The sequence below is a fragment of the Elephas maximus genome, chromosome 22 (assembly GCF_024166365.1).
Source record: "Elephas maximus indicus isolate mEleMax1 chromosome 22, mEleMax1 primary haplotype, whole genome shotgun sequence".
Classification (NCBI taxonomy): Eukaryota; Metazoa; Chordata; class Mammalia; order Proboscidea; family Elephantidae; genus Elephas; species Elephas maximus.
Window position 1 is genome coordinate 3,048,952 of NC_064840.1, and position 18,025 is coordinate 3,066,976.

General features: G+C 51.4%; 1 protein-coding gene across 3 annotated transcripts in view; it reads right to left on the reverse strand.

Moving 5' to 3' along the window:
- Positions 1-702: 702 nt before the first annotated feature.
- The window catches only part of GLT1D1 (glycosyltransferase 1 domain containing 1), a 77,498-nt gene continuing 60,175 nt past the window's right edge, over positions 703-18,025 (reverse strand). For 2 of the 3 annotated variants that reach the window (XM_049866233.1, XM_049866231.1), the window contains exons 9-12: positions 13,544-13,587; positions 12,402-12,522; positions 8,107-8,205; positions 703-2,342 (exon numbers count right to left, since the gene is read on the reverse strand). In XM_049866233.1, coding sequence (XP_049722190.1) covers positions 2,181-2,342; positions 8,107-8,205; positions 12,402-12,522; positions 13,544-13,587 — 426 coding nt within the window. In that variant the 3' untranslated portion in view covers positions 703-2,180. The remainder of the gene's footprint in view (positions 2,343-8,106; positions 8,206-12,401; positions 12,523-13,543; positions 13,588-18,025) is intronic. The other variant, XM_049866232.1, reaches the window with a different exon arrangement.

An 18,025-nucleotide genomic window follows, 5' to 3' on the forward strand; every position in this document is an offset into this window, starting at 1 on the left:
GTGGCCACAGGGGAGGGGATGTAACCTAAGTGGGAGGTGGCCTGAGAGGGAGGAGCCCTGTCTTTGTACCTGTGATCCACCTTCCTACAGCCTGGGATTCAGTCTTAATGGTGGCACCGCAGCAGCCACTTCAGACTGTGACTCGATGGACTCAAACACACTAGCCATCATGAGGAGGGTACACGACCAGGTAACTTTTCGTTTGGGGTCACTGTGAGTCAGAGCTGGCTCAATGGCAAATAACAATGCAGTCCATTGCTTTTGAAGCCTTAAGCTACTGATGGACCCTTCAGATAGAAAGATGCTGTCTCACTGCTTTACTGTGTCCGTGTGAAAGCGGGGTGGAGAGCGATGCTTCAGAAGACACGGCTTTGGTTGTCACGCGACCATTGGCCAGGTGAAAGCACTGCCTTTGGCTATATAGGAACACTACGCTTTCGCTAATAGGGACACTACACTGCGTGAAAAGTACTTCCTTCCAAGTTCGAGGGTTACAGCAGCAAACTGAAGCCAGCTGGGGCACTTATGAAAGGTGATTTTTTTACGTCTAAGTCTATATTTTTGGTACAAAATAGTATTTGCATTTGAAATTCCTGTTATGTTATGACTTCAGGGTTTCAAGGGGTCTGTTTCTTTACAGGACCCGCCTAGAATGAGAATCGACAACAGCTGTTTGGTACGGCAGATGGTGACACACTTTATTGTTTTAAAAACATGCCTTTTCCCAAAGTGCATTAGGCTTGAGTCAAACGTGACGTGGTGATGCTGAGGTACAGTGGGCCAGGCAGCCGCAGTGCCGTCCAGCCAGGAACAGAGCCCAGGCTCCTGGTGGTCAGCAGTTCACAAACAGCGGTGTCCTGGATGTAGACCTGGTGGCATGACCAATTCCGTGAGGGCTCAGTGCTTCCATTCTCCCTCCGATGCCCGATGCCCAGATGTGGGGGTGATAACCCTCTGGGCCTGGTTTTTAGCTGCCCTCAAAATCCTGGCGGGGGGTGGGGTGGACAAGGACTCTGTTCTGTGGTTAATGTGGTGGATGGAGACGTCAGATTACATGGTTGGAGTCTAAACAAGTCCTCATCCCCAGGTGATCACAGTCTAAGAAGCTTAACCTGAGGTTTGGTCTTTTAAAAACAAGATGTAGGTTTTGCCCATTTTTTTTTTAACATGATGGTTGGGAAGCAAACAGCCCAAGCTGTCCTCAAGTGTAAACAAAGCAGGACTAATTGTGCTTCTTCCCGAACCCTCCTGGAGGCCAGCAGCATGGAAACCCCTCCAGTGGGGGCCTGGAGCCTACTGTGTGGGTTCCAACTATGCAAACCCCATGCCACTTGCCTCAAAGATACAGGGACCTCTCACCCCACCTCCTGAGCAGAATGTCTGACAGGATATGATGACTCTGACCTGACAAAGGTCCCAAGGAGAAGGAGCATAACTTTAGGGAAGATGGAGGTGATTGTCACAACGATGTGTGGCCAACCCCGCTGTGTCCGCCGTGAGTCTCAGCCCCTCACTGGTCACCCTGGCTCCTGGGAGGGGAGGGAGGCCCTGGTTCCAACATGTGGCACTGGAGTCTCTTCCCAGAGACAGGTAGTGTGGCTGTGGTTCCAACTCAGAGCAGCTGGTAGGCGTGCCAATGGGGAGCCAGGCTGCCTGTCCAGGTGCCACCGTCTTCCAACCCTGTAGCTGAGACTGAGATGACCGTGTGTGGACTACAGGGTGCAGAGAAGCATCTGGTAGGGCCTGGTCAGGCTCAGACACAGGCCTGCCCTGCAATCTGCCTCACGTCAAAGACGCTAGCAGGCCTCCCCTCCACTGCTGGTGGTTTTTGCTTTCAGAGCTGACAGTGATGGGCGTGGGTCACTCCGGAGATGGGTCTGCACTTTCAGTTGTTCAGAAGCAATCCTTGCTCGTCCACGTGGGGGCCCTATGGCAGATGATCAAATCTCTCCCGATTCCCCTTGAAGGCAGTTAACCCCTCTCCTCCCATCAGCCAGTTAGCCAACAAAGCAGGAAGCTCCCTCAGAACTGACGGGTAACAGCAGCCTGGATGGACCACGGGAGCACAGAAACGTTTTGGATGAACCTGGTGTCGGGGGCCAACATCACTAGGATTCACACAAGCAGGTGTGCCTGGGGCTAGGCCACCCAGACTCTGGGGGTCAGCCTGAGGTACCTGCTCAGTCCTCCGAGCTCCCCTCCAGGCTCCTGACGAGGCTCTGGTAGGTGGCCCGCTCCGCCTGCCATGAATGGTGCGTCCTCACGTACTCCCTGCCATTGGCCACAATTTCTCTTTCTAATGCAGGGTTGCTGAGCAGACTCTTTGCCAGCTGAACAAACTCCTGTAAAACAGCAATTGGGAGAGAAGGAGACATGAATACATGGGCCAAAGGGCTGTGCGGGTACACCCACATCTCTGCATTACCTCTGGGGTACCCCTAACACCTTCCTGAGAGAGGAACAGACAGACAGCAACAGAGGTGGAGAACAAGGGAAAGAGGGTGGCAGAGTGAGGGGAGAGGTGGGGGAGACAGGGAGAAGGAGCCATGGAAACCACCAGCATCATCATTTCTGCTTCCCTAGAGCATCTGGTACAGTGTAAACGGGGTCTTCAGAGTCACGGCCTCGTTCAGCTCCTCAAGAGGTCCCACTAGCTATGACGTTGGGCAAGCCAGTTAGCCCCTCTCCACCCCCTTTTCTGACTGCAGAGGGGCAATGGGTACCACGGGGTTGGCCTGGCCGTGCACCATAGCTGCCTGGGTGAGGCCCAGGAAGGGGTTTCACAGAGTCTGTTCACATGGTGTGGAGAAGACTGAGGGCACACAGGCAGCAGCGTTGTTATCCCGAAGCCCACGTAGTGAATTCCAGAAACGCAACAATGCCCGAGATTAATACACAGTGCCGTGCAGTTTAAAGAGAAAATGTCCATAAGTTTTCAAAATTATTGTTAATTAAACGATGAATGTCTTTTACAGCTAGCAGTAGAAACAGCAATATCTATGAGAGTAGAATTGTACTTTTATGTATTTATACATTTTATAGTACATTGGTCTTTTTATAAAAATGTAACACATTTATTCCCATCTCATAGACTAATTCTCGTTAAAAGTAGTCAAGAGGCTTACGGCGTCGGTATACTATTTTATGATGCTGGTCACTATTTAAGGAGCCCCGGTGGTGCAGTGGTTAAATGCTTGGCTGCTAACCAAAAGGTAGGTGATTTGAGCCCACCAGCTGCTCTGTGGGAGGAAGGTGTGGCAGCCTACTTCTGTAAAGATTACAGCCTTGGAAACCCTATGGGGCAGTTCTCCTCTGTCCTGTAGGGTCACCATGAGTCAGGAGAGGCCAGCCTCGTATCAGAGCTCTGGGCGTGCCGGCCACCGCCTACCCCCAGTGCTTCCACTGTAATGCCCACAACCCCATCTGATGTATGGGTGTTAGCGGAACTCACACCTCAGAAGGGACAGACTCAAAATACAACCCAGTCCTGTAGATTGTGTCCTGCCTCATGACCGTCATAACTGGTTGTCATCTGTGGGTTCAGACTCACAGCGACCCTACAGGATAGAGCAGAGCTGCCCCATGGGGTTTCCAACACTGGGAATCGTGGCCTGGCCAAGCTGACACACATTTTTGGGGACACAATTTAATCCATAGTTGTGTCCCCTATGGAGAGCTTGTCATTCAGGCACGCAGTAGGACTGCCATCAGCAAGAACCCTAAAAAGTGCTAGAAGCCAAAAAAACCAAACCTGTTGAGTAGATTCCAACTCACAGCAACCCTGCAGGACAGACCCTGCAGGACAGGGTAGAACCGCCCCGTAGGGTTTCCAAGGAGCAGCTGCTGCGTTCAAACTGCTGCCCCTTTGGTTGGCAGCCATGGCTCTTAACCACTGTGCCACCAGGGTTTCCAACAAGTGCTGACAACCCAGAAAAATGAAAGTTACAAAAGACCACCTGTCCTGTTTTGGAACTAGGTGGTGATGCTGGCTACACAATATTGTGAAGTGTGCTGTCGTGAGGTTGATTGTGTGAAGTCGATTCCAGCTCACAGCAACCCCGTGTAACAGAACGGAAACCGCCCGCAGGGTTTCCTAGGCTGAAATCTCTATGGGAGCAGGTTGCCAGGTCTTCTCTCCAACAGAGCCACTGGTGGGTTTGAACCACTGACCTTTCAGTTCACAGCTGAGCGCTTAACCATTGCATCACCAGGGCTCATTGTGAATGTACTGTCACTGATGGTTAATTTTATGTTGTGTGAATCTTACCACAATAATAATAATAAAAACTGGTTTTCCTACCACAAATCACAAAGAAGGAACCCTGGTGGCACAGAGGTTAAGAGCTATGGCTGCTAAACAAAAAGGTTGCCATGCTGTCTTAATTAAAAGGAAGGAAAGAAGGAAGGGGGAAGCAGGAGAGAGCAGTTACAAATGTTGCAGCCACAGGCGTGTGGCAAGGATTCCAAGTACCCAATAAAGAGACCTTCCTCGCAGAGCCCAGCCCTGACCCCGTCGTTTGGGGCTAGTCTATGTCGGCCGTGCCAGCATGATGACAGCACCCTTTTCACTCTCCAAAGCTTCCTGGTTTGGACAATAAACAATACAGTCAAGCGATTTAAAACCTGTGCCTCTCAATCTGGGTGGATGGCCTCTAGTCCACACACGTTTGCCCATGTGTCCTTTAGGCTTAAATGGCAATACAATCGCTCCTGGGGACGCCTTCATTTGGGCCCTCACCTCTCCGCGGGCCTACCACGTGCTGGGAACAGGTTTGGTGCTTACACATCATAGGGGCATTTAACTTCCAAGAATTTAACTGTGTATGCTTGGTAAAAATACAAAAGAGGGAAATAATACTTTACATAATATTGGCCAACCGCCTGCCCAGTTCCACCAAGAGAATGTGGCTGAGTGACCAACCGACAGACATCCCAGCTCTCAGCTCCCACAGGCCCCTCCCAGCAAGCGTCTTGAGACACGCTCCTCACCAGCCCCCAGGCGCACTCAGGAAGTGGGAGCAAGGGCCGTCCTGAGTGTGCAGCTGTCGGGACGGGTGAGGTGCTGCTGCCCTTGCTGTGTCTCAGCTATTCCTGAAGGGCAGACGTCATCACGTCTACCCTAGAGATGAGGGGGGCTGAGCGCGGGATGGGAAACTGGCCCGGGGCAGGGTCACTCATGGTGAACCATAGGGTTCTCACTGGCTGATTTTCAGAAGTAGGTGACCAGGCCTTTCTTCCTAGTCCCTCTTAGTCTGGAAGCTCCACTGAAACCTGTCCACCACGGGTGACCCTGCTGGTATTTGAAATACTGGTGGCCTAGCCTCTAGTATCACGGCAACATGCAGGCCACCACAGTGTGACAGACGGGGTGAAGTGGTGGGAACTGATAAGTACTAATTCTCTTCCTGAAAAAGAGAGACCCCGCTCTGGTCCTATCATGTTCAAATTCCTTCTCCTGGCTTCGGGGGTCCTGAAACTGCAACCCCCTCCCCCCCCCCCCCGCCCTGTGAACCACACGGGAGAAGGGTAGGACAGTACAGATCCTCTCTCCTCTGCAGCCAATGTAGGCATGCGTGCAGAGAGGCTCCTGACGCAGGATCACGGCCCTCTTCCCTGAATCACAGTCTCATTCCCCCAGTGAGAAAGGCTCTCCTGGGTCCAGAGCAGAGGCCACTGGCTGGGGGCCTGCAGGGCAAGCGTCCCCAGGCGCAGTGTTTACATAATGATGCTAAAAACTGGGAGTGTGAGTAGCATGGAGACACCAGTACCGTGCACACAGCACCTGGATGTCCAGCCTCCCTGCAGCCTTGGGGACCAGCTGCAGCTCTGGCCTACAAGTCCCCTTGGTGGCATGCAGGGGGGTCATGCTGTGGGCTGCTCCCTCACACGGGGGTGTGGACCTGTGTCCCCTCCAGGTACTGGAGCAGCCACCTCCTGGCCCAACACATGTCACACACACACTGGCTCCTGCTTTTCTATTCCATCAACCCATCCCTGTCACCCTTCATCATACATCTCTTCCCTAAAGAAAAAGCTTCCCAGGCTGGCCAATACTGCTCATGCTGACCAACACCTCCCAGGCTAGTCCACGCTGCCCAGGCTAATAGACACTTCCCATCTAGCCGACGCTGCCCAGCTGACCGACGCATCCATGCAAATGTCTGTCTTTGACCTTCCAGAAGAGATCTGAGTTTTCCCACAGGGGCTTTCTGAAAAAATAACCCCACTTCATAACACAAGGACCAGGATGACAAGACAGGGAGACAGGGCCGTGGTGACCAGAGGAAACTGCCTGACAGAGAGAAGCTCGGAGCAGACGCTGCGCGTCAGGGGAGCCCCACCGCTGTGGCTGCGGGTGGCTCACGCTGATAAGTTTGTAGAACAAAGTAAAGGCGCTGGGGTGCCAGCTACCAGCCCTTCACACCCTCATTCTAAACCCAAACCAAACCAAACCCACTGCCATCGAGTCGATTCCAACTCATAGAGACCCTATAGGACAGAGTAGAACTGCCCCATAGAGTTTCCAAGGAGCACCTGGCAGATGTGAACTGCTGACCTCTTGGTTAGCACCCGAAGCGCCTAACCACTACGCTACCAGGGTTTCCCCTCATCCTAAGGGCATGTTGAAAAGTAGGTAACTGGGTGTTAGGTGCACAATCTCACATGCTGAACAACAGGTGACTTCACCTTTGTGTATCAGTTTGTCACTGGAATGATAAAGACCACACAACTACCAACCACGCATTCAGCGTGGATTTCACAGCTCTGACGTGAAAACCGCCCACCCTACCTGCCGGCACACAGTGTGGAAGCCCTTTCTAAATAAACGAGAGGCTGGATCTAACACACACGTGCAAGTTTGAAATAATCCTCCCAAATCCGGCACCCAACCGGTGGTTAACTCCATCTGAGGGTCTTAGTTGGGTTAACGTAGCCACCGTCACAGACTTATTTAAAATGCACGTTTGTTTTTAAAGAAGTGACGGAGCAAGTCATTGAGACTCGAAAGACAAAACAACGCAAGACATCCGTGTCTGGCTCGCTTCTCCAAAGTGTGTTAAAAAACAGCCTCCCCCCTCGTGAAATCAAGAGCTCTGTGTTTTTAACTTCCCTTGTTCAGCTGACGTGAAAGTGTTGGAATCAAAATAAGCCTGCGACCGAACTTTGCAGATGCTGTGGGATTAGACCTGCCTGACGGGACAGATAAACCTGTAGCTCGGCAACGCGACAGGACCTTACCGGACAGACGGTCGTGCACGCGTATTAAGGCGGCACCTCCCGGGGGGCCGTAGGGCCTCAGCAGGACACCCTGCTTTCCTTCCCCAGTCTGCCTCACACACCCACTCACAAAGGACTGCTGTTCAGAAACTCACTGATCAGGTCATAGCGCTTTCTGTCTGCTCGGAAATGGAGCTATAAGGTACAGACTAGGAAGAAAGGCCTGGCAATCCACTGCCAAAAACCAGCCAGTGAAAACCCCGTGGAGCACAATGGTCCGATTCCGTTGTGTGCGGGGTGGCCATGAGTCAGGACTGACAGCACAGCAGCTAGCGAGAAAAGGCGGGTTGTGCTGTTGGGTCGGTTTCCGACTCACGGTCACCCCGTGTGCCAGAGTAGAGCCGCCCCACAGGATCTGAGAGGCTTTAATCCTTACAGAGCAGATCACCAGGCCGCAGAGCTGCTGGGTGCGTTGGGACTGCTGACCTTTCAGTTAGCGGCCAAACGCCTGACTACTGTGCCACCACGGCTCCTTGACAACAGGCACGGTTCGTTTAGCTAAGCCTTTCCTTTGGGGCAATTACTGCCGTCTACTCAGCTCTGCCTCTGCGGGCAAGCCTCCCCGGGGCAGTGTTTCCATGAGAACGTTAACCACTGGGTGAGTTACCAGCATGCTGGCACTGGTACCGTGCACACTCGAAAGCAACTACCGGCACGCACCACGCACACAGCACTCAGGAATTCCTGCCTCTCTTCGCCCTGGGGGACAGCTGCAGCTCTGACCCCTGGCCTGACCCCTGGCAGCTACCAGACAAGGCACCACAGACTCGCCAGTTAACTGTACCTGAAGCGGACTCTGACAAGTCGGACAGAGGACACACTTCTTACCTGAGGATCTGAGAACAGCAGTCCCGTGACTCTGTGTTCCACCACGGCAGCGTTTCCGGGAATGTTCCTCGCCAACACAAGAACTCCCAGATCCATGGCCTGAAGGGCACAGAGAAGGAAGAAGACAGGTGGGCGGCCGTGTTAGGGGCCTTTGTGGGAGAGGAACTGAAGGTCACTGGGCCCCTGGCACCTCACAAGAAACCAGGTTCCGCCCCCTGCTGAGAACGTGCATTTCCACCCTAGATATACTGAATCAGAACCTACACCTTAAACAAGATACAAACATACACGTAAGACGTAACAGTCACCCGGGATCTTGTTAAAACGTCGCCTCTGACTGAGTATGCCTGGGGTGGAACCTGCACCAACCAGCTGGAAGCCCTCCAAAGAACACGGCTCACCGAAATGATGCCCCAGTCTAAACACGGTATCTTCAAAAGGCACCTGAGCTTTAGCCGCGTACTGTATGGCAAGTTCTGGAAAACCACCTACTGCAATGTTTGTCTGACGTAGTTACGGCGGCGTCCCCGAGCGCCCCCCTGCCGCAGAACGTTCGTCTGGGCCTTGAGCACGACAGCCTGCTGTGGGCGGTGCCAAGGCCCTGAGGACGGGCCCTCTCCTGGCATGCTGACAGCAGTGACGGGCAGCACGCTGTGTTGCTGCCACTGCACTGAGCGGGCACTCCTTCCCATGGATCTGGGGTCAGCACATAGCCCCCACAGCCCAGGCACAGCCTGGGAAAGACACCATGAAACACAACGGGCAGTGTGGGCCCCTCCCAGCAGCAGGCAACCTTTTTCTGGCACGTTCTACAGATTGAGGAACCCACTCTAGAAGCAGATAGAACTAGGCCAACTGCCCGGGTCTTGTCTACCTCCTACCCTGAATCTTCTCCAGTGGCTTTAACCAGGCCCAGAGGCTTGAATAGGGCAGCTGCCTCCCAGCACCAGGAGAGACACCCTTTGTGACTTGGCGTCAAGAGGCAGGGCCAGCTGGCGCTAGTGGTGAACTGACAGCTTGGCTTTTACTATACAGAATTATATTTTAGACAATATGATTTTGCGCAGGGTATCTAGTCCACCTAATGAAAACTTGGCCAAAAAGGGGTTATGTTTGGTTTTCAGAATATGGCTAACCCAGTTATCCGGCCTTGTGTTACCCAATCTCAGCTACTTAGTATATTTTGGTAGTAAGTGGAATCCATGGGCAGTGCGAACAGTTAACACACTCACTGTTAAATGAAAGCTTGGAGGTTCGAGTCCACCCAGAAGAGCCTCAGAAGAGAGGCCTGGTGACCTGCTTCCAAAAATTCAGCCACTTCCGCTCCACCTACACTTTAAGAAGATCCCCAGGTGATTCTTAGGTATAGTAAACTTCGAGATACACTGCTACCAGTGGTTCCCAGCATTGGTCCCTAACCAGCAGCATAAGCGTCCCCTGGGAACTTGTTAGAAATGGAAATTCCCAGCACGGGTTCAAAAACAAACCAGCTTGAGGCCCTGGCTGAAAACCACTGCCTGCCTTTTCTGGCTGAGAGATGGTTGCACTTCAGTGGCTGACCTGTGTGTGGAGTACAGTCGTCCCCATGATCAATCGCTTGGTGGTCAATCGTGTCTGCCCTCATTGCTGCTATGGAAACAGCAGATTTGGGGTTAGGGTGTGCTTCTCAGGGGGCACACCAAAGGCATTGTGGGTACAATTCTTCGATGCATAGACCTGTCCTGCACCTTGAGGAATATTTCACCTCCCTGCAGCACCTCCCAGCTACATCCCAGTCATACACTCCTCATTGGCACACCCCAAAAGACCCTTCCCTTCTCCAAGTAGGAAGGCCACGCACTATCCCCCCACCCCATCCCAGCTCTGAAACTAGTGCAGTAAGCCCGATGGCCAGAATTACTGTTACCACTGTCCTTGAAAAGCTCCTGCTGTTAGCTGCCCTCGGCTCATGCAGCCCCACATGCTACGGAAGAAACACTGCCCAGTCCTGCACCACCCCTGTGATCTGCTGTAGATCAGGCCGTTGTGATCCACAGGGTTTTCACTGGCTGGTTTTTGGAAGTAGATTGCCAGGCCTTTCTTCCTCATCCATCTTTGTTTGGAAGCTCTGCTGAAAGCTGCTCAGCATCCCAGCAACACACAAGCCGTGACTGACGGATGGCGTGTCTGTGCATTGGCTGGACTAGAACCTGGGAAGACGAGGCTCCAGCCCTAACCCACTGCTGCCCCCTTGGAAAACTCAAAAGACTTATATATTAGCCTGGGAGCTCAGAGGCCGAGTGTCATTATTTTTTTATTCCTCTTTGCTTTAGAATATGGCCTCCTCAGCCACCCCCAGTGGAAACTCTGACCTGGAGGGTGTGTGGTATATGTGTATGTGTGTTTGGTGGGGAGCCTAACTATGAACACTGGGACAAGAGAATAATTTTTTGTGCTGTTAATTCTATATGGGATTCAGCTCCACAATAAACCCAGACTTGAAATTCTGCTAGATTATTTGTGGGAACATCCATCCTGTTGCCCACACAACCGGGTGGAGCCTGGGTTTGGGGGTTTATCAGTAAGAAACGTGCCCTAGCAAGTGGGATTTTTATACGCTTCCACGGGAAAACATCGTTAATTCTGAAAGGCGACGCCATCGCCTCCTTGCACGGTGATCCGCGGCTGTCCTGTGACTAACCGCTTTGGTCATCTGAAGCTGGTCTCATGAAAAGCACCCTTACTTGGCTCTCCAATCTGTTTCACATTCAAACCCCTGGCCCAGAGGTTATTCCGGAGGCTGCAGAAGGAGGCCCATCAACGTTTACAGCCGTCACAACTGCGCGCAGCTGCCCTGGGTTTGAAGTGAATAAGCTCTGACAGCAGTTCATCTGCAGAAGTGCTGTGTACTGGTTACAGAACCACTCCCCGATTACACTCTACCTCTTCTCAGGAAGATGAAAAACACACATATCTACTTACAAGGGGGCAATTCAGTAACTGCAGAGCAAATACTGGTACTATAAAATAAGAAGGTGCATTTTTACAACTAACAGGAGAGTAAAACGCGTTGGCCCCGAGACCACAAGGAAATCTGACGTGAAAGCGTGGTGTGGCCCAATGCTCGTCACCAAGCACTGGCTGAGTTAGTGACATCCAACTGAAGATGCCTGTTACCCGTCCACACTGCCTGCGTGGAAAGTATGTCCCCTGGAATCGCGGGCCTGGGGGTGCAGCGTCTACTCCACACCCCGCCCCCTGCTCTTTTTCTTTGCTCTGTTACATGAGACCACATTAAAAGAAAGTCTCAGGCATCACTTCTTACACTCGGGAGGGGTTACTTCTTACTCCTGCCTCAGTGATTTACAGTGTCCTCGGAATGTTAGGGTTTTCAGACTGTATTTGTACCTTCTGCCAGCAAATCCAGCAAACTCACTGGTATCCAAAGCGATAAATGGACTTAGAGATTCATGTGATAAAACAATAGCATCGGTCTAAGTGCACCCTGAGACGAGAAATCCTTGCAGTCAGAAAGAAAACCGGTACCGAGGAACCCTAACCAGGGTCCAACGGCAAAATGTCTTCCTTTCTACGTCAGGTTTTATCTGCGTTAATCGGCAAATGGAGTTCCTGGTGGTGAAAACGCGTCGGCTGCTAAATGACAGGTCGGAGGCTTAAGTCCTCCCAGAGTGGCCCCGGAAGAAAGGCCTGGTGATCTCCTTATGAAAAACCAGCCACCGACAAGCCTATGGAGTGCAGCTGTATTCTGACAGACACGAGGCTGCCATGAGCCGGGACGGACTCCACGGCCACGGGACTGGAGGCGATTTTATAGAGCCGAGATCGCAGCCACCACCCCACCCTGCCTGCCTCTCTGATAACTCCCCTATTCCCTGCCACAGCGGAAGGCCGAGCCTTCCTTCTCACCTCAGTTCTAGGATCACAGGGCATAAGAGAGGGAGGAGATCAGGAATCAGGAGACTTTGTACAAAAACACACCTTTGTCCCACCTCCTGTCCCAGCCCTTCACACCCTCAGCTGCCTTCGCAGGTTTCTGCAAGGTCAGAGAGGCAAGGCCATCCTGGCTTTATGTCAAGTGGTAGCTGGCAAGAGGAAATGGCATTAAGAAATGAAACGATTTTTCTTTAAAGTCCCAGATAGAATGTAAAAACCACTTTTAAACTCTAAAGGAAGCGTTGTTCAGCTTTCCGTGAGTCGGAATGTGCAGAACATCACTGACAAAGGCTTTGCCTTCAGTGACGGGGAAAGTGACAGACCCTCACGTCCCCACTGTGGGTGTGTGGCTGTGTAATTACCTCCAGGACGGCGGCGGACATGCCTTCAGACACGGAGCTGTTCACCACCGCGGAGCAATTCTTCACAACTGCATGGAGGTCCTCTCGTGGCATGTGTCCTATCAGCCGGACCCCGGGGCTCCTGGAAACAACACGGATGGTGAGCATCTTCAGAGAACCAGGGCGGGGAGCTGGGAGAAAGACCACGGATCAAAAGGCATCGCTGATGAACAGTTCAGCACAGAAAACTGCACTGGGGTGAGAACCTATTATATTTCACATCACTGGTGAGGGAAGTATAAGAAGCTGTAGTGGCACAGTGGTTAAGCACTTGGATGCTAACCAAAAGGTTGGTGGTTCGAACCCACCAGCCGTTCCCCTGGACAAGGATGCAGCAGTCTGTCTCTATAAAGATTGACAGCTTTGGAAACCCTATGGGGCAGTTCTGCTGTGTCCCATAGGGTCACTATGCATTGGAAATGACTGGAAGACAGTAGGTTTTTTGGTTTGGATGAGGGAAGCAGGAAACCTGTTAATATTTCTTTGTTCATGTTGAAGACACATGACAAAGGGGACATCACAGCAACACACAAGCCTCCACTGATAGACGGGTGATGGCCGCACACGAGGTGCGCTGGCCGGGAACAGAACCCGGGTGTCCGCAAGGAAGGCGAGATTCTACCACTGCACCACTGGTGCCCCAGGGTCTCTGTAACCGTGGACGAACTCATTTATAAACAGTACCCTGACACGCTGCTCTCCAAAGAGGCTGCACCTCTCATCAGTGGGCTAAGGGGGCGGAGGGGCCCCCCGTTCTTGCAAGCCCTCGAGATGTGAAGTCTTCCAGTGTGACCAATGACAATGGCACTCTTCAAGGTGGTGGTAACTGCCTGCTCCCTGATAACTAGTGAGCTGGGCATCTATTCACACAAGCATGGACTCTGCCACTTGCTGGCAAGTATACCTGCCGTTCCCTCGCAGGTGAAATGGGGAAATAATCATACCCGTCTCACGGGACCACTGGGTGAGAGGAGGAGGTACCTGTAAAGAGCTAAGAGCAGTGCCTGGGACCCGGGAGGCGCTGTGTGAACGTGAACTAGCGTAACTGATGGCCCACTCCGGTTTCCACCCCTGCAAATGGCCTGTTCATTTCCTCCTCTTACCTTTTTACTTTGGCTTTTACTTCCCTTGTAAACACTGGATCGACCTGAAAGGAGACAGAGGTAAGCTTATAGTCTGAGGCTCTGCAGAACTACGAGTTAATGCAACAGACCCAGACTCCACAACCCAGAAGGGAAAACAACGCCCAGTCAAACAGGACACAGTGCTCCCAGAGCCCAGCTCTTAAAATAATAATGATTAATAATGAGGGGAAGAGACAGAAGCAAAATAAGGTTCAAAAGAAAAATACACGTCCTGCTGTTTGACCTCTCAAGCAGAAGCCTGGTTAAAGCCAGGTGCACGGGGTGAACCCTGCAGCCACCACGGGTCTGGATGGAGTGGGCACGGCTCGGCACCACCCTGCCGGCAACACCGCACCACGGGAACTGGGTCTCCTCCATTCAGGACGGAGGGTGGGCTGTGTCGTTAACCCTTTCAGGCAGAATGAGCTCTAGCTCCTAGGGAACCTAAGACAAAGTAACTGTCAATTACATTTTTTATTTTAGCAAGTTTTCCTAAAAGCAGAGTTTAAAAGCCACGCGCATGTCCATCAACAGATGATGGCTGTAATGAACCACGTAAACATGGTGCTGAGTGAAAGAAGGCTGACACAGTCCACTTACATGCAGTGTCCAGAAGGGGCAAATCCAGAAGAGACCACAGTAGACTAGTGGCTGCCTAGGTGTGGGGGCAGGGAGGAGAACGGGGTGATGGCTTGAAGGGGATGGGATTTCTTTTGGGGGTGATAAGACCGTTCCGGAATTAGACAACTGTGATGGTTGCACAACTTTGCAAATGCGCTAAAACCGGGGAACGGTACGTTTTAGAAGGGCAGATACTAAGGAATGTGGATTATTGTCGTCGTCAGTTGCCGTCGAGTTGACTGCAACTCACAGTGACCCCACGTGTGCAAAGTAGAACTATGCTCCATAGGGTTTTGCAGGCTGTGACCTTTTGGTGCCCATCACCAGGCCTTTATTCCAAGGCACCTCTGAGTGGGTTCAAACTGCCAACCTTTTGGCTAGTAGTCAAGCATTTAATGTTTGCACCACACAGTGCAGCCGCTGTCTTGGTCACAACCTGATACCCGAGTCAGGTTTCACTCTGCTTCCACATCTGGAGGGACGAGTTCTTAGGGGCGGGGGCTGCGCTTTGTCCCAGTGCACTCCTGGGGACTGACACGTGTGCCGAGTTACTGTGAGAATTCACAGAAATGTTATCAAAAGAATCTGCTATCCCAGTAATTTTTGAGCCTTGAAGACAGGCTGGGTGTCTTTCGCTCTCTGGTGAGATGGCAGAGGCCAGAGGAAGTGGTGGTCAGGCTGAGTCCTGGTCACACCGCACCCTGCACCCCCATAAACTCATGTACCGACTACCCCTCTGCACCTTAGCTTCCCCTTCTGTAGAATGGGAATGACAACAGCACCATAGGCTTGTTGGGAGGTTAGAATACAGTGAGTGCGTACAACAGGGCCCAGGACATAGTGAGTGCCATGTGAGCAGTGGAAGAAAAAAGTTGGACATGAAAGGCCCTCTGGAAAGGATAAGAATGAGCACAAAAGTTTGTGCCACAAAGACACAATTACCTACAAGGCTAATCTCAAAGGCCTACTCCCCCAGTGGCACCGCCATACTCCAGAATGTTCCAGAACTGGGAGGTGCAGAGAAGGGCACAGGACTGCCTGAAGGTAACCACAGCAACGCAGAGGCAGCCACCGCACTCCTGGCCACGGAAACCTCACAGTGGCACTGTCCATGCACAGTGACCTCAAGTGAGTTTAGAGACACGATTTTGATGACGAAGGTGCATCTGACCGAAGCCATGGTCTTTCAATCACCTTGTGTGATATATGAAAGCTGGACAATGAAGAAGGGAGACAGAAGAAGGACTGATGCATTTAAAATGTGATGCTGGTGGACAGTATTGAATACGCCGTGGACTGCAGAAAAACCAACAAGTTAGTCTTAGAAGAAACGGCAACCAGAATGCTTCTTCATCAAGAAAGACCAATTGCTAGAAAAGGAAACCATGTTTGGTAGAGAGTCAGTGAAAACGAGAAGACCCTCAGTGGGATGGACTGACACAGCGGCTGCAACGACGGACTCAGACATAGCAATGATCGTGAAGATGGTGCAGGACCGGGCGGTGTCTCGATCTGTTGCACATGAGGTCTCTATGAGTCGGCGCTGACTCGGCATCAATGAGGAACAGGGTTCCCCGCGGAGGCACCAAGTTCCCTACTCTGTTACCTGTCACAGGTCCCTAAGCCCACTCAGGATGAAGCTGCAGCAGACTATCACATCTGGTCAGTCCAACTGCAGACTCAACAAGGCCACCATGACACCAGGGTTTTTGCCCCTCAGTATTCCTCCACTGCTACTATTAACAGTGAGTACAATTTTAAAATAACTGGAAAAAGCCTTAAATCTACATAAGTGTGCAGCCCTGGTGGCACAATAAAGAGCTATGGCTCCTAACCAAAAGGACGGCAGTTCAAATCCATCAGCCACTCATCGGAAACCCTACGGTGCAATTCTACTGTCCTACAGGGTTGCTGTGAGCTGGAATCGACTTGACGGCAATGGGTTTTTATATAAGTGTGTCACAAAATTACAAGCATTTCCCTTCAAGATGTGGAGATGAAGGTGCACTTTTTTCTAGTACTGTGTCTACAGTCTGTTCTCAGTGCCACCCCCGTTCACCAAGGAGGGAAGCCAGATGCGATTTCTATTCTCATTTATACTCTACCAATAAAAAAAAAAAAAAAACCAATAGGCACCGTGAACTGCAAACCAAGTTGGTTTAAGGGACGTGACAATACCCCGCGGTTTATAAGATGCTAGCTGAAATTTCACTTCAGCTCCTTGCGGCAAGGAAATGCTTCCCGCGTGTGCTGAAAGGGCAGGGAATCTTTCAGACTACCCACAGGACGGAGACACACCCCACGGGACTGGGGATGTCCACTTTACTTATATCCTCGAAATGTGAGTAGTTCAGTTTGAAGACTAAGGCAGCAGATGTGGATGTGTGAGGAATGTGAAAATTATTCCTAGAAGAAAACTCATAGCTACACACAATTTATTGCTTGTTGTTGTTTGTAACACCAAAAAAAAAAAAAAAAAACCTGCTGCTGTCTAGTCCATTCCAACTCCTAGCGATTCTATAGGACGCAGTAGAACTGCCCCACAGGGTTTCCAGGGAGTGCCGACCTTTTGGTTAGCAGCTGAGCTCTGAACCACTGCGCCACTAGGGCGCAGCTGTTTGTAATAGTTATTTATTGGCTTTGGCCACTTACTTGAGGCCAAACCCAAGCTCAGTCCTTTACTTGCACCGTCTTACTTCTTACAGCAATCCCGTTACCCTGTTCCCCGTTTTACACGTGAGGCCGTCTCCGAAGCTCAGAGGTTGTGTAATTCGCCCAGGACCACACAGCCAGGAGGTTGCTGGACCCGTAACCGGATTCAGACCGAGTTCTGGAAACCGTCTTCTACTGTCTCTCTAACGTCTGCTCCGAGGATTCCATCAGATACACAGAGAAAGCTCAGGTGGCATACAGAGTCCCTGTCTATTTACCTGCCCACTGTACCCTCCTACCCCCACCTCTCTCCTCATCTTACATTGTACTCTCTACCTTTGCCCCCAAAACTCATCCACCCTCACGGCGTAGGCAAATGCCACCTGAGACACTTTGTCTGATCATCTTGACCTAAAAATACTTCCTTCTCCAAAGTGTTTTAACACCTCCTGCCAAATACATCACCACCTGTCAGTTTGTCAGACCGGGGAGCTCGCATGTTGCTGTCATGCTGAAAGCGATGCCACCAGTATTTTCAGATACCAGCAGGTCCCCCATAGTGGACAGGTTTCAGCAGAGCTTCCAAACTAAGAAAGAGCTGGTGACCTACTTCTAATAATTAGCCAGTGAAAACTATGGACCACAACAGAACACAGTGACCACAACAAAGAACTCGAGCACAGCAGTGATCATGAATACAGCACAGGACCGGGCTATGTTTCATTGTGTTGTACACGGGATGCCCGTGACTCAGAGCTGACTTCCCAGCAACTAACGGCAACAACCCGACATAGGCTGACCTTTCTTGCCCTCGTCCATCTCTGCTCCTTACGTGTGTCATTTCCCTCCCAAAGCCATGACTCCTGACAATACTGGCTAAACCAGTCATGCCCAACTCACCCTACCTTACCCTTTTGCATTTCTGGTTTTTTATATTTTTCTTTTGGTTCAAATTACCCTAAACAATTCCATTACATTATAACCCTAAAATCTTATAGCGGACAAGTCAACAGTCCAATAAAAGCCTCCTTTGGGCCTTATAGGAGCCCTGGTGGCGCACTGGTTAAGAGCTCGGCTGCTAACCAAAAGGTCAGCAGTTTCAATCCACCAGGCAGCCCTTGGAAATCCCATGGGACAGTTCTACTCTGTCCTATAAGGTCACCGTGAGTCGGAATCGACTCTGACCGC